The 22,655-nt window shown below is 38.3% G+C and overlaps 1 protein-coding gene across 5 annotated transcripts in view; it reads left to right on the top strand.

Annotated features, from left to right (window-relative positions):
- CLCN5 (chloride voltage-gated channel 5) overlaps positions 1–22,655 on the top strand; it is a 55,244-nt gene that overhangs the window by 7,220 nt on the left and 25,369 nt on the right. For 4 of the 5 annotated variants that reach the window (XM_075184566.1, XM_075184569.1, XM_075184567.1 and 1 more), the window contains 5 exons: positions 4,352–4,508; positions 12,948–13,093; positions 14,231–14,330; positions 18,754–18,941; positions 20,887–21,009. In XM_075184566.1, the coding sequence (XP_075040667.1) occupies positions 4,352–4,508; positions 12,948–13,093; positions 14,231–14,330; positions 18,754–18,941; positions 20,887–21,009 (714 nt within the window). Of the gene's footprint in view, positions 1–4,155; positions 4,249–4,351; positions 4,509–12,947; positions 13,094–14,230; positions 14,331–18,753; positions 18,942–20,886; positions 21,010–22,655 lie in introns of those variants that run through there. The other variant, XM_075184565.1, reaches the window with a different exon arrangement.

Raw genomic sequence — 22,655 nt, 5'->3', positions numbered from 1 at the left:
AGCCTCGGCCAAACAATGCATATAAAAAAGTAAATCACAATAAGGTGCTGTACCGTGCCTTAGAGAGTGTGTCCTTGATGTATCGTGTCACAAATCTCTGGCAGTATTGCATATAGAATAAAGTCAATCACAATATGGTGCTGTATCGTGCTTTGGAGATTATATCCAAGTGGAGCTGTAGAGTTAGTCCATAGTAGCTCAGTATTAGGGTGTGGATAAACAAATGATATGTAGTACGCGGTAACATAGAGCAGAGATATAAGTCCCACCAGATGCCTGGTAAGTAGAACTCACTCTTAGTAGGGTAGAGATGGTCCCTTCTCTAAGATCCCTTCTGCACCTCGCTTGATGACGATAGTGATGTGGCAGTAGTCGCAGTACCTCAAGGGTCGTGGCCGCGGCTCCTTCCTTATAGCGCATGCGTCTGCTGAGATAAAATCCTTTGTGCTTTTTCAGACAGGATGCTCCGTGGAGAACCTGAAAGAATGACAGAATTAAGCGTGTACCAAAGCGTTTCGCCCGCAGGCTTCATCAGCGATGTATGTGCTTAGTAGCAATGATGGAAAGTTCAGAAAAAGCGCCCTTTTCTATGCTGCTTATTGATTGGTTGGTCTTATCCAGGAATCCCATTGGTTCTGGTTGCGATTGACCATTCAGGCAGCCAGTGGGACCCATAATCTGAGCGGAAGATGGTGGGACTTATCCAATTTTATTAATTCAATAAAAATGGTGATCGACAGGTCTACTGACTTATAGGATGGATCTAAGATCCTTGCTCATGTTATATAAACAAAGCATATCTACCAACAACATGCAGGTGTATTCTATATCATATATATATAATTTGAAAAACAAGAAGGTACATGGTACAGGAATATGATCATGAGGTGTGCCATACAGGAGGGAAGGCAGAGGAGGATATTTATAGAAAATGACCTAGCTCAAAGTCAATATTAAGACCTTTTGGTGTTAAGGTCTTTAGTTCATAAATCCATTCAGATTCTTTCTGAGAAATCAATCTTACATAGTTATCCCCTCTCCATGATTTTTCAACTTTTCTAATGCCCATAAATCAGAGTAGGGAGGGATCCTGCGCATGGTTAATGGCAAAGTGTGCTGAAACACTGTATTTTTCGAAACCCTTTCTGATATTTCTTTGGTGCTCAGAAATCCTTACACTCAACTTCCTAATGGTCCTCCCAACATATTGAAGGCCACATGGGCCTTGTAGTAGATAAATGACCCCTATAGTGTTGCAGGTAAGTCTGTTATTGATGGTAAATTTTCTCCCAGTGACATTAGATGCAAAGGACGTGATAGGTTTTGTGTTGTGGACATGGCCTACTTTGCATGCTGTGCATTTATTGCAATGATAGAATCCCTTCTCAGTTTCCCCTAGCCATGTGTTTCTCAAAGGAGCTTTTTTTGGGGGGATGGTGCTGTCCACAAATTGTCTTCTAAGGTTGTTTGCTTTAGTGTAAATAAATCTAGGTTTCAATGGGAGGGTGTACTTAAGTTTTTCATCCCTTAATAGCACTTTTCAATGTTTCCTAAAAATATGTTCTATCTTGCTGGAGTCACAGCTGAATCTGGTGATGAAGGGATTGTGAACAAGGGCTGGTGGCTTATCTTTGATAGCAAGGAGATGTTCCCTATCTGCGATTTTGACCAATTCAAAAGTCTGATCTACCAGATCCTGGAGATAGTTTCTTTCTAGGAATCAGTCTTTGAGTATATTGGCTTGTTGTTGTATATATTGTGCTGGTATTGAGCAATTACACCGCAGCCTAGAAGAGTTGGAGTCTACCTCTTTTAAAAAATGTTCGGGTCTCTATCTGATTGTTTTCAATATAGATTTCCAGGTCCAGGAATTGGACCATCTGTGTACTGGTGTTTGCTGTAAAGTGTAAATTGAAATCATTCTGGTTGATGTAGCTGAGGAACAAATCCATCTACTTTTTGGGGCCAGTCCATATAAAAATCACATTGCCAATAAATCTTCGCCAGAAGAGAATATGTGGATAGTAAGGATTGTCATCCCAGATAGTATCATTTTCCCATGCTGCTACGAACAGGTTTGCGTAACTGGGCGCAAATTTAGTGCCCATCTCAGTTCCGCGAATCTGTATGTAGTACTGGCCCTCTGGCCAGAAGTAGTTATGGTGGAGTATGTAGGAGATACTCTCCATGATGAACTGTATCTGCTCGCTGGGTAAATTGGATTTTTCTGTAATAATGTTTCTCACATGGGTGCATCCTGCTTCATGTTCGATAATGGTGTACAAGGAAGTAACATTGCATGTCTGTAGGATATACCCTGCCTCCCATTTCACATTCTTAAGGAGTTCTAGAACATGGCTTGTGTCTCTGATGTAGCTATTCTGCTTGGTGACAAGGAGTTGTAGGAATGAATCAATATAACTGGACAGGTGGATAGTGAGTGATGAGATTCCAGACACTATGGGTCTGCCCGGTGGATTTTTCAAGGGTTTTGTGGATTTTTGGGAGTTGGTATATTACCAGTATACAAAAAAAATCTAATTCGCCTTTGCTAAGAATACCTCTTTGGAATGCTGGTGTAAGAAAGAGGAGAAGTTTCTCTTGGTATTTTTTTGGTGTGGTCACCAGGAAGGCATTCATAGGTATTTTTATCTCTAAGTTGTCTGTGTTCCTGTAGATATTTTTCTTTATCAAGGATGGTGATCCCTCCACCGTTGTCTGCTGGTTTTATAATATGTTCGTGGTTGTTTGAGTTCTCTAAGGGCCCTTTTTTCTTTATTCCTCAGATTAGAGCTTTTGTTACTTTGGTTGTTAGTTGGGATGCAATTAATGTCATCCTCTACAAGTTTTTGGAATGCAGTGATAAAGGGTCCCTTGAGGTGACTAGAATAGAATTTAGATTTTTCTCTTGGTTCAGTGTGAACGAATTCATCTATATTATCTTGTTTCTCCAAAGGTATGCATTTGTCGGATTGAATAAATAATTTTTTCAGTGTCAGTTTGCGGATAAATTTATGCAAATTAATATAGGTTTCAATTTTATTTAGGGGTTGATCAGGGGCAAATTTCAAACCTTTCCCTAAAACCTCCATCTGTGGCTGAGTAAGTGTGATCTTACTGAGGTTGAAGATTCCTTTATTGTTAGGTGTTATTTTCTTCTCTTGGGTCTTGCCCCTTGTGGTCTTTCCTCCTCGCTTTCCTCTGATGGTTTTTGTCTCTTTCTTACATTTGAAGTTTGTGATCGTAGATCCACAAACTGGTGTGGTGTGTATAGTAATGGTCGGGGGAGTTGTTTCAATGGACATAGGTCTGGTGGAGGAGACGGCTTCTGTGCCAGTTCTAAAAAAATGTCTAGATTTTGTTCTAAAGTTGCACTCGAATGATGGTTTTGGTAGTGTGTAGTCTGATCAAGTCTCTTAAGAAGTCCGATTTGTGAATCAGTGACCCCTTTCTCGTAGGTGTCCTTTCCTTTTTTATAAGCTTACCGGGCTTTATGAGAATAGTTACATTTCCTTATAGGGGATAGTCTCAGTGGGCTACCTAGATTTCTAGGGTTAAGTGGCTTGTAGATTCTGTTATGGGAGCCTCTCCGGTATAGGTTTAATAAGTGGGAATTTAAAGGATTTTCATTAGTTCAATTGTAACTAATTTTTATAGCATGACTATGTATCTTTGATTTTTTTTTTTTTGTATATGAAACTGACCCGTAGGTTAATCCATTGTGTTTAAATAGATACTATAATGTATAGGGTGTTTCTATTTAACCCACAAAAGCTGTGCAACAACATTCCAAAGTCAGTAAATAAGATTAGATCAGTAAAATAGATGAACTATCCCCAAATTTGCTTAAGTTTAAAATACAAATGGAGAAAAGGACACTGGTTCGATATCCTTAGCTATCATTTGCATAGAGGTGGAGTTTTTATTTTAATTCTAGTGAAGCCTGCATCAGCATTTTAAGACTAAGCAGGAAACTGCTTTTCCTTCCTTTTGAAGTCAGTCCCTTCCTGCAATGTTGACAGTGTGTGTTTTTTATTTATTTATTTTTTTGCTCTGCTTTGGTGTCATACATTTTATTTTTTTAACTTTATGCCACTAAAAAAGAGGGCAGTGGAATAAGGGGATAGTTCATACACAGTGGTAAAGCCAAGCCACACCTTATGCCTCTCTGAATTGACAGTGAGGGAAAATGAAAAAGCACGGGTCTATTACATTCACTTGATGAAGGACTTTGTTCTTATGCAGATTGTGAGCTATATATTGATTTTATTATGTTATGAGTATAATTTTCTCTTCTGATTTTTTGTGGTGTTGTATCTTACAAGTTATTATAAGTATAAATCTATTTTAGGGTACACTTGGGATGGAGAACAAAGGATTCCGCCGTTCCAGCCTCAATAGTTTTCACAGCAGTACCAGCGATGAAGACATGGTTGAGATTACAGATGCCACCCTGGATTTTGCCATGTCTGATGATGTTCCCCCTCTTGACAGAGATTTGTCTGAAGGTAGGGTGATGATTGTCTAAAGTACTGTAATGGTAAAAAAATATAACTTTTATGTTGGTAAATGGTAAGTGTTCTAACATCTGACAGGACTTTATAGTACCTTACAGTAATAAATAGTAAGTGATCTGAAAACTGCTTTATTGCAGTTTCTCTTCATTATGTTCTCCTTGCATCTGAATTCTCCTTTATTCTTTATTAGATAGGTAGATTGTTTACTAGTTAGTGGTTTTAAACTTTGTGCCTTTCTTTCGTTTTAAATACATTTCACATATCCATACTGCATATCTTCACCATATAAAAGCAATGCAGTCTCCCATATAAAGAGTCCATCATTTACTTGTAGCTACACAACAAGGGAATAAACTAGTTTATTTTATTAATTGTTTGTGTTTTGTGAGCTTTCTATGTGTGATTAAAGTTACTAAGTTACTTTACTTTGAACTGCATTTTTGTTTTAAGTTCTATGGGCTCTTATTTAATTCAGCATATTGCTGGCATAGTTAGTGTGGCTAATGTTACTCCCTTCCTCTTTAATTTAATGGAAATGAAAAATTAGTCTAGGTAGAAGTTTTATTTTAAGTATAATACATCTACCAAGCCCATGAAAACCTGGTGTAGCTGTTGTTTCTTCTTTATGTGTAATCAACCTATGAGTAACATTTTTTTTTTTTAAAATAATATCTCCAACTACTGGGCAGCACAGAGTCACAGTGCTGAGATAATTTTGATTTTGATTATCTGTGTGGAGTTTGTATGTTGTCCCTGTTTTTGTGTGGATTTCTTCCGGGTGCTCTGGTTTCCTCCCAGACTCTAAATATATACTGCGTAATTGGTGATGCTATATAAATAAACAATTATAATCACCGTTTATTTATATAGTGCCACCAATTCTGCAGTGCTGTAGAGAGAATATTTGTCATTCACATCCGTCCCTGACCCAATGGCGTTTACCATCTAAATTACCTAAACCACACAGACTAGGGTTAATTTTGTCAGCAGCCAATTAACCTACTAGACATAAAACAGATATAGAGGCGCTAGTAATTACTTAATTAAAAAATTATTGACATTTATTGTTATAAACATACACCAGGAACATATATTCCCTAAATAGGGATTTTAACAAAAGGCTCCTATACCTTGGGTGGAGCAGGTAAAAAATCACAGCACTATCAGCTATGAGCACTCGGACAGTATTTGAAATGACAACCAATATTAATAAAAGTCAATAAACTCCATAGATAAATTGAATGAAAGTGGGGATGACACAATTTGTTAGGAACTCATATAATGTAGAGTATCATGTTAGACTCTTGCTGAAATACATGTCCAGATGGTATAGCAAACACCATATATGAGTTCTCACAATGCCGTTTATGCAATGGTATAATTTATCAAACCGGCATCATCTCCGCATGAGAGACCACCAGGGAGAGAAACACAATATCAATGGTTTGAAAAGAATAAAGGGAGCAGTACACCCTTGATCTTAATACAAGCTGGATCTCTTCTGGTGAAATATGATAAAATTAGATCACTATCTTCAGTATAAGAAGAGCGCATAGTATAGTCAATGTAGCAAACTGCAGTTTGGAAATGTTCTTTTGAAAAAAAGAAACTCGCTTTTCGTAGCGTGGTTTTGATCTCTCACCCTCTAGATCTGCTTCTGATGAAACGACATCTGTCGAGAAACGCGTCAAGCTTTTACATTTATAACTTTGAAAGTTTTTCTTGAAAATCTAGAGACCCCGGGGATCTCACTAGCGGACATCTGGTTTGTTTGTTTGTATCTCATGCGGACTGACGGACGAAACAACGGCTTTTCCATTCAAAGTTTTTTGCATCTATTTCCAACAATCGTCTGAGGACGCTCTGGAAGATGAAACTTTGAGGTTATATTACGCTAAGCTTCAGTGAGCCGCAATAACCGTCTGAGGACACTCTAGAGGGTGAGAGATCAAAACCACGCTACGAAAAGTGAGTTTCTTTTTTTCAAAAGAACATTTCCAAACTGCAGTTTGCTACATTGACTATACTATGCGCTCTTCTTATACTGAAGATAGTGATCTAATTTTATCATATTTCACCAGAAGAGATCCAGCTTGTATTAAGATCAAGGGTGTACTGCCCCCTTTATTCTTTTCAAACCATTGATATTGTGTTTCTCTCCCTGGTGGTCTCTCATGCGGAGATGATGCCGGTTTGATAAATTATACCATTGCATAAACGGCATTGTGAGAACTCATATATGGTGTTTGCTATACCATCTGGACATGTATTTCAGCAAGAGTCTAACATGATACTCTACACTATATGAGTTCCTAACAAATTGTGTCATCCCCACTTTCATTCAATTCATCTATGGAGTTTATTGACTTTTATTAATATTGGTTGTCATTTCAAATACTGTCCGAGTGCTCATAGCTGATAGTGCTGTGATTTTTTACCTGCTCCACCCAAGGTATAGGAGCCTTTTGTTAAAATCCCTATTTAGGGAATATATGTTCCTGGTGTATGTTTATAACAATAAATGTCAATAATTTTTTAATTAAGTAATTACTAGCGCCTCTATATCTGTTTTATGTCTATTTGTCTTTTGGTCTAGGTTTGCATCCTAGCGTTCAGGGGCAGCTGTAATTATCTTATAGGTTCTATCTAGCGCCCTAATATTATTTGTACAACAATTAACCTACTAGTATGTTTTTGAAGTGTGGGAGGGGACCGGAGCACCTGGAGGGCACACACGCAAACACACAGAGAACACAAACTCCACACAGATGACCCCAGCGCTGTGAGGCAGAAGTGCTAACCAATGAGCCACCATGCTGCCCATGTACTGAGTCATACTTACCAGATTTTCTTCACATTGCTTGAAAATTAAGGGTGAAAAATAGATTCTTATGGCCTTTTTTTGTTTTTCCATTTACATTTTCCAGATATTGCTGTGGACAGAGTACTGGGCCTTATTTATAACTCTGCAGTGTTCTGAGCTGCACATTTATACTGTTCCTATGGTAAAATTTTTCCTCACACGACTATGGGGTGCAAGGAAAAATCAGCAGACATTTCTGTAAGAATATTGCGTCTAATTAAATTCCCACCCTGTGTGTATAAAGCAGCGATAGGTAATCTAATGTACCTCAAGGACCGCATGTGTGGCTCTCCATCCTTCAAAAGGGGCCTGCACATTGTTCTTAATTTCAAGAATGAATAAATAGCCCAAAAAACGGCCATGTCATGCAAGGGACCACCTCTCTCATCCCAAAATGCCCCCACATACACCTACCTACCTTGCTCTAAAATTCCACCTCGTGCCACTGAGACCTCCCACTTACTTCAAAATGTACTCGCATCCCTACAAACTCTAAGATCCCACATGTACTCAAAAACTCGCCCCACATGTCTCTGAGAGATCTCCCACTTTTACAGCTAGTTCTACTGGATGCTGCTCTCTCTTCCCACCAAAGAGGAAGGAGGGATAGTACACTGCAGTCCCCTCACCTCCTCTGGTATGCGTCGTGACTTCTCTGCATTGTGCAGAGGACATGTGACGCAGACGTCTGCTGCTCCCGTTCAGTCTTATTCTTTGCTTCATAACAAAGCAGAGAATAAAAGAGATCGGGAGCAGCCAGCTGGTGGCTTTAGGCGAAGGCTTGCTAGGCCGCTGGCAACACGTTGGCCGCCAGTTGCTTATAACTCTTATAAAGGGTGACACTTTTACAGTTCTCTGATTGTGTAATGTCCAAAAATAGTTATTTGTGTGTTAAAATATGCAGCCTCTTTTACTATGAAATTATATTTTTCAAACAGAGTGCAACATATTGTATTTTGCTGTTTCATACTTCTGCTCCTGTTCAGCATATATTGTTTCCACTATTGTAATCTTTTTATATGGCCTAGATACCAACATTTTCTATATTTATTGGCGCTTTTCCTATTTTTTTTTTATTAACACTAGGAATCCACCTTTAAAAAGTTACATTATCGGGTTTAAGCATGTTAACAAAATACAGTGTAATAATTTGACAAATGTCAGGGAGGGTATGAATGCAACAAATTATTTTTCTCTTACTTTTTATGTAGTTGATAAACAGAAAAAGTGTTCTAAACAAATCATAGTCAGCTGCTCATAAGTTTTATTGAATCAACTAAAAAAAACATCGGGCACCGACCAAAAAAAATAAATAAAAAGACCCCCAAAAACCTTATCTAACTATAGGGAACTTAATGTACGTTTGCAAACATATGGAACATCTTTGTATTACGCATTTACTTAGCAGTGTTGGTAACTATGGTGTGTTTGCTATTTTCTAAATGGTGAGAGTCTGCTACATTGTTTTGCACATATATTAAAGAATGGCGGGCAGACATTACATGGTGGCTCACGGCGCTAGATGGATCACATACACATGAATGCCAGCATCACGAGATTGGATTACTGTAACACATAAAAAAATACATAGAGCAGTATTGTCCCCACAGAGTAATAAAGGATCTCTAAAATATCCTTGGGTGCTTAATCCCTCTTTCAAAGTGTGTTCTAAGTGGCCAGCTGATAGATATAACCACGTGAGGGGGTCCCCGCAGGGAATAGGCTTACAAGATGAATTCTTGAAACACAGAATATCTAATCACATCTGATGGTAAAGGCGATATCCTCCTCCACAAAACACTCCAACGATAAAGACATATGCACAAAGATAAAGATCATAGCATAATATCATTTATTAAAATGTATAAAATATAGAACAAAGGTTGATCTGCTTCTAGGAGCATACCACAAAGGAAGATTCAAACAGCATTAAGAGTGAGGGGTAGAGTTGGTTTACCCGATTGCAGTAAACTCACAAACCGCTAGAATGGATCCCCAAGTAGTCCTCAGAAGACGCCTCCCTGTTCCGCCTACGCGTTTCGAATCCGAGGGATTCTGTATCTAGGTAACAGGTACGGCGATAATTTGTCCTTATAAACTCTTTTTTCATACGGTCACGTGTTGGGCTCCGCGAATCGCGCCTATTCGGCTAACATGATGGTCACGTGAGCAGTATCCGGAAGTGATAATGTGAACCATATCAAGGCTTGAATTGTCTTGACACCATACATGCGCAGGCTTGGATTATCTCTACACCGCACATGCGCATAGGACATCTCACCAGAGTGTGTGACAGTTAATAGTTCTTTCAAGCTCCCGGCACATAGATAATAATAAAAAATTAAATAAAATCAACATTTGTACATGTATATTTGGAGGTCTTTATATCCAATAATTAGATCAAAATACATATATCATATGTCATACAAATTGGACAGAGAGAGTGAGAGTGGGGGCACTTCAGTTAGATGAAGTAGAGGATTTACAAAATAGGAATATTGTTTACAAATTGATTTATTGCCATCTGGAATTGAAACATTTTTATTAACTGTTTTGCTATTTAGTTAAATGTTTGCAAAAGCCAAATTAGCAGCCACCAATGTTTGTCATTTTACACAACTGCAGCTCTCCTAACTAATGAAAACTCTGCTGTCATCAGACTATATTTGCTTACATTTGAGTATATGTTCGATATGAATGATAATGTTCTTAGATGCTCTGAAAACAGAGATCTTATAAATGTTACATTATTATTTTAACTTTGAGGGTTTATATTAAAATATTATACACTTGAAGCCCAGCATCGTACCTCATTTTTAAAATAAGTAGTCAGAGTATTGCTAAAAAGGAAAAGTAGACTGAGAGATAAAGTATAAATATGAGACATTGCAGAATTGAAGAGCGAACTATTTAAAGTATGAGAGATTTAGAAGAGCGAATGTTAGAAAATAAATGATTAGTGAAATGAAAGAGGAGGAAATACAGAATTAACCTTTGGTCAGGCAGGCGTTTATATATACTCATTCTTCAAGACAGGACAGTATGGAGAAACACTAAAAATGACTGCAGAATTCCCAGGTGAGCAGATATTTTCTGTAATAACTATATGGCTCACTTCACAGAGCAAAAGGGGTCAGTACTGTATTGTATTACCGTTTTAAGCAGAAGTTACATGAAACTTGTGGTGTTTGTAAGTATCTAGGGATAAAATTACACTAAACTCGGTCTGTAATTCACTCACAGACTTTGGTAAATTAATTAAAACTCATTGTCATCATCATCACCATTTATTTATATAGCGCCACTGATTCTGCAGCGCTGTACAGAGAACTCCTTTACATCAGTCCCTGCCCCATTGGAGCTTACAGTCTAAATTCCCTAACATACACATAGACACAGACAGAGAGAGAGACTAGGGTCAATTTTGATAGCAGCCAATTAGCCTACAAGTAAGTTTTTGGAGTGTGGGAGGAAACCAGAGCACCTGGAGGAAAATCATGCAGACACTGGGAGAACATAAAAACTCCACACAGATAAGGCCATAGTCGGGAATTGAACTCATGACCCCAGCGCTGTGAGGCAGAAGTGCTAACCACTTAGCCACCATACTGCCCATTCTTGTGTTTCATTGTTGTTCTGCTACGTTTTGGTATTACTCATACCCTCTTAGGTTTTTGGTTTTAAGCATATTTGGGCAGGACCATCTATTATTTTTTTTATTTTTTTTTCTCATGTAATTGTAAGCAATTTATTTGTATCTTAATCCTCTCCATGGACAGCGGTGCGTAATATGTTGGCACTTTATAAATAAAGGATAATAATATTTTTAACAACAGCTTGCTTTAAGGTTAATCAAACTTTACTGTCTGGTTTATATTGTTTTGCTTAGCATCTGCTGAGTTTTTCTAAAGAAGCATTTAGGTGATCTTTAAATGATTTTAATGTATCTGTGCATTCTGCATGTAGTTTTGTTTCCATAACTGATGTATAATTGTGTATGATAGCAAAATAGTCAATCCTACAGTCTGTTATTGGTAAATAGAGGTAGATTTATTACTGTACTCAGTATATCTAATCATGCCCATTGTAGCATGATTATTTTGCTGACCCTTGGGAGATGACTCCTCCCCACTTTGAAGACTGCAGTTGTTCAGTATCTGACAAATCAAATCCCACAGAACTTTACTTCCACCTTGCATCATCCTCCACATGCTTAATATTGTGCTAGAAAGTTAGTACCTAAGAATGTGAAGGATCATTTTAAGCAGCAGCAAACAGAATTAAAACTACCAACCGGTCTATTCAATACTATAATACCTTTAGCATCACTAAGGACCATAGAGAGTACATGGGGGGTCATTAGTTGCACATGGAATAAAGACTGTTTTATCACTGGCAAAAGAAGGAATACTTAAGTGTGGTTAAACTATGGAAAACCTTACTATGTGAGCTGATGGGGCAGCACAGTGGCTTAATGGTTAGCTCTTCTGCCTCACACCGCTGGGGTCTTGAATTCGATTCCTGACCATGGCCTGATCTGTGTGGGGTTTGTATGTTCTTCCCGTGTTTGCGTGGGTTTCCTCTGGGCACTCCGGTTTCCTCTGCAATTCGAATTTATAAAAGATTGAACCAGTGTGACCTGTATCTTTTTCTAACCTTACAATGTGTTTAAGTTTGTTATTAGGGGAGCAAATAAAATTGTCCATTGTGAATGAAAGCAAACTACATATATTAATAAATTCCATTTGGGTTGAAATATTGTTTTAGCAGGAAATCTATGTAACAGGGTGACTCCAATTTCCCCTTTTCCCTCTCTCCTTTCCTCCACCTACCTGTCAGCTACCCCCCACCAATAACAAGCCCTCTCCATCATTGTGCAACACCCCTCCAACAATACCTGGGTCTATATATAATGTGTGAGCAACTTGACTCATATTCTGCTGTGAAGAAATGTGATATGATAATGTTAACTTGAACTGTTGTAATCCTCTTGTACACCTTTTATCATATTTCTTTATTGCACTCATTCCCTCTTATCTGATTTACAAATATCAATTAAACTTTGTTTTAAAAAAAAATAGCATTTGCAGTGTGGAGTATGTGCAATAGTCTCTTTATTAAAGCAGAAATCTTATGATAAATTAGGTTGTTTTTGAACATAAATCACTGTCGCAGCCTACAATATGATTGTTAGTATTTACAATTTTTCCTTGGTTTGTCTCTTCAGGCTAGTATTAATGATTTATAACTCTGCACAGTGTCATGGAATACCATGGCAACCACAATCACATGGCACATGATATTGTCAGCAGAAATGCTTTGGAACACCTCTCTGAGGTCTGTCTGCTCTGTGTATTGTGAAATCCCCTACCCCCCCCCTCATATTTTGCAATCTTCAGATATATTGTGAAAAGGAGATAATGATCTCTAGAATGACAGCTAAGAAAAATGACTATCTGATGGTTAAATAGTACTTTACTTGCTATTTAAGGAAAAAAGTGTTCTATGTGGGATTGATACTCTAATATGATGAAACCTCTGACCAATGCAATTATGCTTGTCTACAGGCATTGCTTCATATAATGGGAATGGATTACATGGCACAAACAAGGTGATGGATTTCCTGGAGGTTCCAGGTGTGGGAACTTATGAAGACTTTAACACTATCGACTGGGTGCGAGAGAAGTCCAGAGACAGAGACCGACACAGAGAGGTGAGAATTGTCAAATAGTTTTTGACAACACACATTATATTTGAGAACAGAACCAATACCTTTTAATTATCTACATTTTTGTCTCCAAAGTTTCATTCTATTGTGACTTTGTACATAGATTGACATGGAGAAAATAGTCATAACTCTCTCTCTAGTGTTCAGTTCACTTTTACTACTATCCAGAGCTGTTAGCCCTGCTCTGTGCACAAACTGGAAACCATAATAAACAGTTCCTTGTTTCACCACGAATATGCAGAATCCTGTTTATTTGCAGTGGCAGCCCTACTATTGCCACACATGGAAGTTCCAGTGAGTCCTTTTACTGGAGTTTCTTTGAGGGGAAGAGGGGTTTGAGGGCTTTGGGTCAAGGTACACCAATATCATCACTAATGTTAGAGCATGTGTTTACTTTATTTTAATTACCACTGACGCCTAAGCTTCTGTCATGGTGACTACCCTAGCTGAAAGAAAATAGTTGAAAAATAAAAATTTAAATGAGACAAAAAATTAGAAAATCAATCTCTGTATCCCTTCCTCATTTTTGTTGGTCACTGCACTATATTGAAATATTCATGTTTGGGATTGTCTTTCATAGTATTCATCTGATAATGAAGAGGATCTTAAAGTTTTTATTAAAAAACAAAACAAAAAACAAAACAATCAATACTTAAACTTCAACAATATTAAGGGTTACTAAAGTCCACAACTAAAATACTTAAATAAATAAGTTGTATCTATTCGCATTGAATACATCTTAATTTTGAGGGGTAATCTCCATGGTTAAAGAAAACTGTTGTCAGGTTCTACATTTTTTTTTATTATACGCAAATCTATAGGGTTGTTGAGGAAAAGGCATAAGATCCTTTTGTAAATGAATGATGTTAGGTGCTAAAATATATAATAACAAGATTAAAACTAAAATACCTCATGAGAAGTGAGAAAATACACTGAATAAATTATTGTAAATGGTTGGAAAGGGTTGTGCAAATACCATGGTAGCTTTCTACAAAAAAATTAACATACAGTATTCATGCAGATTACTCTCTGACTTGAATGTTATACTGTAGATAGGAGCGCTTTCATGGCTCAGGACTCCATTGAATTGAACAGAATCAAACCTACTTTTTTTCTTCTAAGATCCTAAGCAAAAGTAAAGAATCAACATGGGCCCTTTTGAACAGTGTCAGTGATGCCTTTTCTGGATGGCTGTTAATGCTGTTGATTGGCCTTTTTGCAGGTAACTTATTTTTGCTCAAACAGTTAATTATCGGTATCTTTTTTTTCTATGATTGTAATTCAGTATTATTTTGCTATTATTTGAAATTAAAATACACTGTGGGCCAAAAGTATGTTGACACCCCTTCTAATTAGTGTGTTGGCCACTCGGCCACACCCATAGCTAACATTTGCATAAAATCAAGCATACAGCCAAGCAGTCTCCATAGTCAATCTATAATAGTAGCATGGGTCGTACTGAGGAGCTCAGTGACTTTTAATGTGATGCTGTTATAGAATCCACCTTTCCCACAAGTTAGTTTGTCATATTTCTGCCCTGATAGAGCTGCTCTGGTCAACTGTAAGTGTAGTGGAAACGAGCACAAACAGCTCAGCCGTGAAGTGGTAGGCCACACAAGCTCACAGGAAGGGACTACTGAGCTGCAACACACACTACCCCAATGTCCACATAAGAACTGTTCGTCGAGCTTTCTGGATTGGGTTTCCATGGCTGAGCAGCCGCACACCATATGCAGTGCCAAACATCGACTGCAGTAGTATAAAGCACACAACTTTTGGTCTCTGGAGCAGTGTAAATGCTTTCTCTGGAGTGACAAATCACGTTTTACCATCTGGCAGTCTGATGGACAAATCTGGGTTTGACAGATGCCAGGAGAACGCTTCCTACCTAAATATGTACTGCCAGCTCTAAAGTTATAAAGGTCTTGGGTTGTTTTTCATGGTTTGTCCTAAGCCCCTTCCAGCAAAGAAAATTCTCAATGCTACAGAATAGTGACACTCTAGAGAATTGTGTGCTTCCAAATTTGTAGTAACCACTTGGGGAAGGCCCTTTCTTGTTCCAGGATGACAATAACGCCATGCACAAAGTGAGAACCATGAAAAAATGGTTTCCTGAGCTTGGTGTGAAAGAACTTGACTGTCGTCATATAGATATGATGATTGGGTGTCCACACACTTTTGGCCATGTAGATTATAGCCAAGGCCGGTTATGTCTGAGCCAACTATGTACAGGAAATAACTGGAGTGTTTATACTTGCCTAAATATGGCCGTTATGATCTTTCACTCCTCTGTAGATTGGATTTGCATGTTAAGAAGTAGGTGCTTCTCTAATCGGGCAGAGGTTGAGTGCTAAATTTGCAAAGCTGTTGTGCAGAAATGCACTGTGTGGGTTGTTGGATTCATACATGGGGCAGGTTCAATGATGTCACAGTAAATCTGATACCAACTTTTTCAGTTTTTTTTACCTGTCTGAAATACTATAAGGACACTCTCCTAAAGATATGGGAAGATCTTCATTTGTCTGTAATGCTTCTGGCTGATCAGGGTGCTTTAAGGATGTACAGTGTATCAGATTGTACTGTTAAATTACCTTACTTAGAATTGTTATGATTTCTATGAAATTATTTGTGAAGCTTCTCAAATTTTGACATAATTGTAGATATTTTTTAATTACCAGATGCAAAATATTTGCAATATTATTGATTAACCCCCTCAAGTACTGTGTGTGTGATTATAGTGTCGTGTACTTAGCTTGGAAGTGCACCTTCATCTCTCCCCTGGACTCGGCCGCCCCAGCTGTCACTACTAGACTTCTTAGACCTATGCTACAACCCTGGCGTTCCAAACTCTCCAGATACTTTGAAAATGCTCTCACTCTGTTGAATGGTACTGGAGGAAATCCATGTCAAATTAATTTCCTCTTCCTATAGTACTGCTCAAACTCTGTCTCCAAACAGTGCTATTTCAAATCTCTTATCTCCTCTCAGTCCTCCAACCCAGTTGTCTCTTTTCTTCATTCGACTCCTTCATTTGTAACCCCTCCTCTCACTTATCCCTCAACATCATCATCCACTTCACATCCAAAATTGAATCTATACATCAGAACATTGCCTCCATCAGGCTCCTCTCACCCCACTCTTCCCCTCCAGCATTCCCCCATCATCCCACTCCTGGCTACCCACTGTGTCTTCTACTTATCCAATTTCTGGCAACCTCTTCAATCTGTCCCTCTCATCAGACACCTTCCTCTCTTCGGTCAAGCGTGTCTTTGTTTTTTCCATCCTCAAACCCCCCCAGGCTCCCAACTCTTTCTGTAACTATCTCTTGTCTATCTCTCTCTCATACCCTTTGCCTCCAAGTTTCTTGAGTCTATAAATGCCTCACCACCTTCCCTTTTCTACCACTGTCTCATTAACCCACTTCAATCTTGCTTTTGTCCTCTCTGTTTTGATGAAACTGCCCTCACCAAGATCACCAACAACCTTCTTGCAGCTAAATCTAAGTGTAATTTCTCTGTTTACACATCCTCCTGGGCCACTCAGCTATATCTGACACAATATCCCAGCCTCTTATTCTTCAAATTCCACTCTACAGTGGTCTGCATGACACTGTCATCTTATGGCCTTCCGCTAACATTTCAGCTGTTCTTCCTCTTTACCCCTGACTCCAACTACATCCCAATTCCTTTATCTCTTGGTGTTTCCCAAGGCTCCGTTCTTGGCCCTCTTCTCTTCTCCATACTTTTCTCCCTCTATACCTCTACCCTGGGTGATCTCTTCAGCTCTTTCGGTCTCTAATACTATCTCTGCTGATGACTCCCAAATCTACGGCTTCACCCCTGGCCTTTCTCTTCTCTCGCTTCTCCAACTGTCTTTCTGCTATCTCCTCATGGATATCCCAGTGTTTCCTTAAACATAATGGGCCTTATTCATCTTTGTGCGCAAGTGCCGTATCTTGCATGAAATAGGTCTGCACATGCTCAGAAACAGCTTGCACCAATGATGCAATTGCATGCAATTCAAGTCTGAATGCAAATCGCACTACTGCCTATGACTTGAAGGGTTGGAAGGGGCAGATGAACGTAGAATATGTACAGTAAAGGGATGTGAACACAGATGCGGCGATTTGACTTCTTGTTTTTAGCCACATCATTTGCACCAGCTACAGGGCAGTTGAAAGTTATAGCTGTCAAGGCATAGTCTTTGTACTAAAAACTACATGTATGCATGCCACTAAATAGCACAGAACATGTGTATGCAAGTAACCGTTTTTTCAAAACTCATATTTGTATTCATAATAATAATTTGAATTGGTAATTTATTTTATAAAAATGTTTGTGTGTGTTTTCTGATGGGACTTAATATTGCACATATGCATCCGGGCATCTTGCAGTCTGTCCTTTCTGTCTAAACAGTATTTGTCGGATGTTAACAGAGTGCATGTATGCCCAGATTGAAATTGATCCACTTAGATTTAAATAAAGGCGCCCGTGTGCGGAAGTCTCATGCTCATTTTAATAAAGCACCTTGCATGCTGGTTGCATCCGAAGATTTGTCAGGACCAATGTCTAATATTTAACTTATCTTGTTATTATGCCCCCCCACACACACACACACATCAGTCCCCTCAACTCCTTTTCTCTCTCAATCAATTGATAACTTTGCTCTTTTCTCTGTTCCGCAAGTTCACTGTTAGGGAGTTATCCTCGATTCCTCCCTCTCTTTCAATCCCCACATTCAGTCTATCTCCCAATCATGCTGCTTCCACCTTCAAAACATCTCCTGGATAAAGCCCTTTCTCTTCCTGGATGCAATTAAGACCCTCTTTCACTCGCTTGTCATCTATCGTTTGGACTTTTGCAATATCCTCCTCCTGGCCTTCCTTTTTGCCACCTTTTCCCACTTCAATCCATCATAAATGCTGTTACTTGTTTAGTTCTTCTTTCCAATCGCTCTACATCTGCCTCTGCACTCTGCCATTCACTACGCTGGCCACTGGCTCCCTTTCCCCTACAGAGCACGATTCACCTATAAAGCTTTAAACCAACCCCCCACCCCCCTCCCGCAAACACACATTTCTCCAAACTGCAGTCTATCACACCTTATGCCAATGGCTGCCATGTCTTCTCCTCTGTATCTGCTCTCCTACAAGGCTTCTTCTGTTCTGCTTCCCATCTCTGGAACTCTCTCACAACCAGATTCTCCACTGATATTGAAGGCTGCAAATGGACTGAAACTGAAAACTCATTCCTTTTTTAAAGCTCCTACCCTACCCTTACTACTCCCGTCACGCATACTCGTCTGTCTGCCCCTGCTCACTTCTGTCTTGTCCTTCTCTTTTGCCAACAAATGTCATCTTGCACTGATTTGCTCCATATACTTTCCCTGACTTCTCTTGCCTCTGTTCTCAAGTTATAGTTAGATACTATTTCCCGCCAAACACCTCAGTGTTGCTGGTTAAGCTATTTGCAGCTGTGCTGTGTATTGTCCTGTAAAGTTATGCACTGGTTTACTGTATGATCTCTTTATGATGCTGCATATCCTTTGTGGCACCTTCTAAATAAAATACTGTATAATAGTCATAATACATATACAGCACATTACAGAAATACTGTAATTGACAGTGTGGTATCTTCTGTCTATAGGTGCGATAGCTGGCCTAATTGACATTTCATCTCACTGGATGACAGACCTAAAGGAGGGTTTTTGTGTACCGTGGTTTTGGTTTAACCATGAACAGTGCTGTTGGAAGTCTGATAATGTGACTTTTGAGGACCGAAATAACTGTCCAGAATGGAGAAGCTGGTCTCAGCTAATTATTGGGCAATCTGAGGTAAGGCATTACCTGAAGCTCTTAGGGTTATACAGCTAGTAGTCTGTATATCAAATGTGACCATTTAAGACTCTTCTATGACATAGGACCTTCTATATATGATACTGTACTTTTTTTCTTTGAGATTGCACCTTTTAAATACTTTTATTTTGGTTTGTTCTTTCCTTTACTTTATCAGTAACAGCGCACCTTATATTACCAATTAATAGTTCTTCATGTAACATTTTCTCCAATGAGTAAATTATTTGTAATCTGTGTTTTTCCAATTTCTGAGTTGACCATGAACAGCTTCCCAATTGACCGATATTTAGAGATCATCTGACAGAATAACCATGTTAGTTCTCCAGCATGCTGCTTGTTCATGTCTCTGCCCGTCTAATGCCTAAATACTGATTGAACTATATAGTACTACATAATGCAGTCACTTTTTGGCTATTTCAGAGGCACAGCACACTGATTCAGTCTAGTAGTCTGTGAGGACCTGTAGGTCAGGGAGCAATAGTATTTGCAGAAATAGGAGTGATTTGCGTTTAGGGCTGGAAGTTGAAAATATAGGTTGTCAGGTCCAGGCATTTAGCAGGATTCTATTCAATTCAATGCCAGCAAATGCACATATACACTTTTGTGCTGCCCAGGAGTCCATTCATTGTGTTATATGAAATCCTGCAAATCTGGCATCCACTTCTTTGCCTTTGAACTTAAGTTAATAAAGAAGTGCGTGTGTAACTCACCCTTTTATATGAAATCAAGTTTGTGACCGGATAGACCTCCATTGCCACTCAGTCCTTGGCCGCTGATGAGCGGCTGGGCTTGCCTTGTCACCATCCTCTTTCTTTATCCCAAATGTGCTCCTCCAAACGCAGTAGGAGGAGCTTCTGTTGCCACCACTAGGCTCCTCCGCCAGCACCTAGAACCGCCTCCTTCTGGCGAGAGCTGTAGGGTAGCGGGCAGAGCATTGGTACTTGATGCTGGGTCCCAATCTCAGAACAGCCGGATAAGGGATTAAATTGGTCTAATCTGTAGGTCAGAGGAATTACAGCAGGTAGGAAGGCTTCAAAGCAGGATCCTTAAGCAGTGATGTTAGCTAAGGGAGTCCTAAAATGTACAGTTACACACTAGTTTGAGGTGCTAGTGATATCCAGAAATTACAGATGGAATAATTCTGTTCAGGGTAAAATAGGGCTCTTTTGTATACAGTTTTGGACACAAAGCTTTCATCATCGACATTTATTTATATAGCGCCAGCAAATTCCGTAGCGCTTTACAATTGGGAACAAACAAGCCTTTAACCAATCCAGATTGATTCATGAAGCCTGCACATGAATCAGCCTGGAGGGGTTAACACTTTATTATATTGTAGCTAGTGTCCTCAGCTGACGCTACCTGGAGTTCTCTGAGCCCAAGTGTGCGACTTGGCCTGCTGGAACCCCCAGGAGGTGCTGCACCACCTGGATCTATTTACATCCAGGAAGCCAGGAAGCTGCTCTGTAAGTCATCGCCCCCTCCCGCTACCACACCTGGTCCCATGGAGCTGCAGCAGGAATATCGCCGGTGCTTGATCTTCTCTGGCGCTGGGTGTTGCACACGTGCGGCGGCCGAACACCAAACACACCTGGCCACAAAGTTCATATATAAATCAAAACAGTTTTTTTTTTTTTACTTGTAACTGTACTGTTACCTGTAGGTAGTGTTAGAGTTGTTCTATTTGGAGAGACAATACAGATTCATGATTGTACTAGTGTTGTAAAAATAAGGTGGACTCTGCTATTGTACTTTGATAGAGAAAGGAGGGTATCATTTAAAATTACAAAAGTTCTTTTAAATATTTAGCATACAGTCATATAGAAAAATAATGATTTGATATTTTAGTAACACATTTGTTTTTGTAAGGATGACTGGGCTGCTTTAAGACATGTCTTTGTCTCATAATATTTCTTATTTGCAGGGGGCATTTCCTTACATAATGAATTACATCATGTATGTTCTGTGGGCTCTTCTTTTCTCCCTCCTTGCCGTCTTGTTAGTCCGCAACTTTGCCCCATATGCTTGTGGCTCTGGTATACCTGAGGTATGTGGTAGTATCAAGAACATACATTAGACTGTTATCTTTGTTTTACAATTTAAACCTATTGCATAACTTTCTCTATAAGGGAGACTCTACTAAAGGTTTTACCACCTTTTCTAATTGATTAATTAAAATCGCTATAATCATTAGAAATAGTGATTTTTGTCCGAAGTCTCTCTCTAGCAGTGATTTCTATCATATTTTAAATAAGAATTTACCAGCCATTTTTAAAAATTTCAGAGCATTTCCTTTTATTGTAATTGGGCCCATACATATTCCATTCCCTTGAAAGAATGTGCACATTGAAATGAACAAGAGGTTAATTCCATATTTTGCAGCTTTTTTTTTTTGCTTTTTTTCTTTCCTTTTTTTTCATTTCCCCAGGGCACTAGAGCAATGTAAATTAAATTATATTATTTAAATGCAATTATCTTTTATTAAGCAGAGGTTGTAAGCTTAAATATATAATGACTTTTGAGATATTTCAAAGATCAATTTTGACCAAATCTTCATATATTTTTTATTAGTGATTTGCTTGACTAGTTGTAATTCACCTAATATATACTAAAGGCAAATACACTTCCACATTTTCAAACCTTCAAAAAAAAAAATCGCCACACATATTACAATCACAGAAATCATTGATTTCCGTATTGTATTGTGAAGCGTAGAGGTGGTGGAATCTATTAAATGGTGATTTGCAAACTCTTCATGGAACATAATCTCACTAGTTTCAGATTGCCTATAAATTAAAGTTAAAATTGTCTAAAAAAATAAATAAAGATAAATTTATATTTAATATATTGGAGAGTATAGGGGGTGAATTAATGTTGAAGTAACATTTTTGTTAGTGGTAATTTTGAGCAATTTTAATTTGCAAACAAAAGCAACCTTTAATAGATAACCTTAACCTTAGCCTTCTGACTCTCTACTGATGTGAGGAAAAAAAGTTACCAATGCCTGGACACTCAGTGACATGGGAGGGGGGCATGGTAATTTGGAATTCGACTGACAACTCCAGATTGTTTTCAAAATGACTGACTTTATTATTATTATTATTATTATTATTATTATTATTATTATTATATATACGTAGTCTGTATGGTTAGTAATCTAAAACTATAGACAGAGCTTTTCATATTCGTTTCAGTTGTGTTATTAAGGTATTAAGGCACTGATGGAAACAACATTGAACTTTTTTTTAATTTCAACTGAACTTTTGATCGAGTATCTGAAATAATTGAATTTATGTCAGTTTCCAAGATTTATTAAAAAGATTGAAGACTAAATTGATTTTTTGTAATACATTTGGCTTATCACCAAGGTAATTAGGAAATCAACCTGTAAATGATGAAAAAAGAAGTTTTTTTTTTTTTTTTTTTTTTTTAAATTTGCTATTTTTGCAAATCAATCTTTTGTAGATTACCTCCTATATCTCATACGAGTGTAAACCCCTCATTGAGTAATTTTGTGATATCTATAAGAAATATTGCTGGCATCTAATTGTGGACATTGTCCTGGATAAACATATTAGATATCTGACACATAGTGGCTGAATCAATTGTCAACGATGAACTGACAAACATCAACGCAATGTTCGGCTGTACTCATATCCAGGTACCATAGTACCCTAACAGCTCAGATTTGGT

The sequence above is a fragment of the Mixophyes fleayi genome, chromosome 9 (genome assembly GCF_038048845.1).
Source record: "Mixophyes fleayi isolate aMixFle1 chromosome 9, aMixFle1.hap1, whole genome shotgun sequence".
Lineage (NCBI taxonomy): Eukaryota > Metazoa > Chordata > Amphibia > Anura > Limnodynastidae > Mixophyes > Mixophyes fleayi.
The sequence above is the reverse complement of the archived record's forward strand: the minus strand, read 5'-3'. Positions and strand labels throughout refer to the sequence as shown.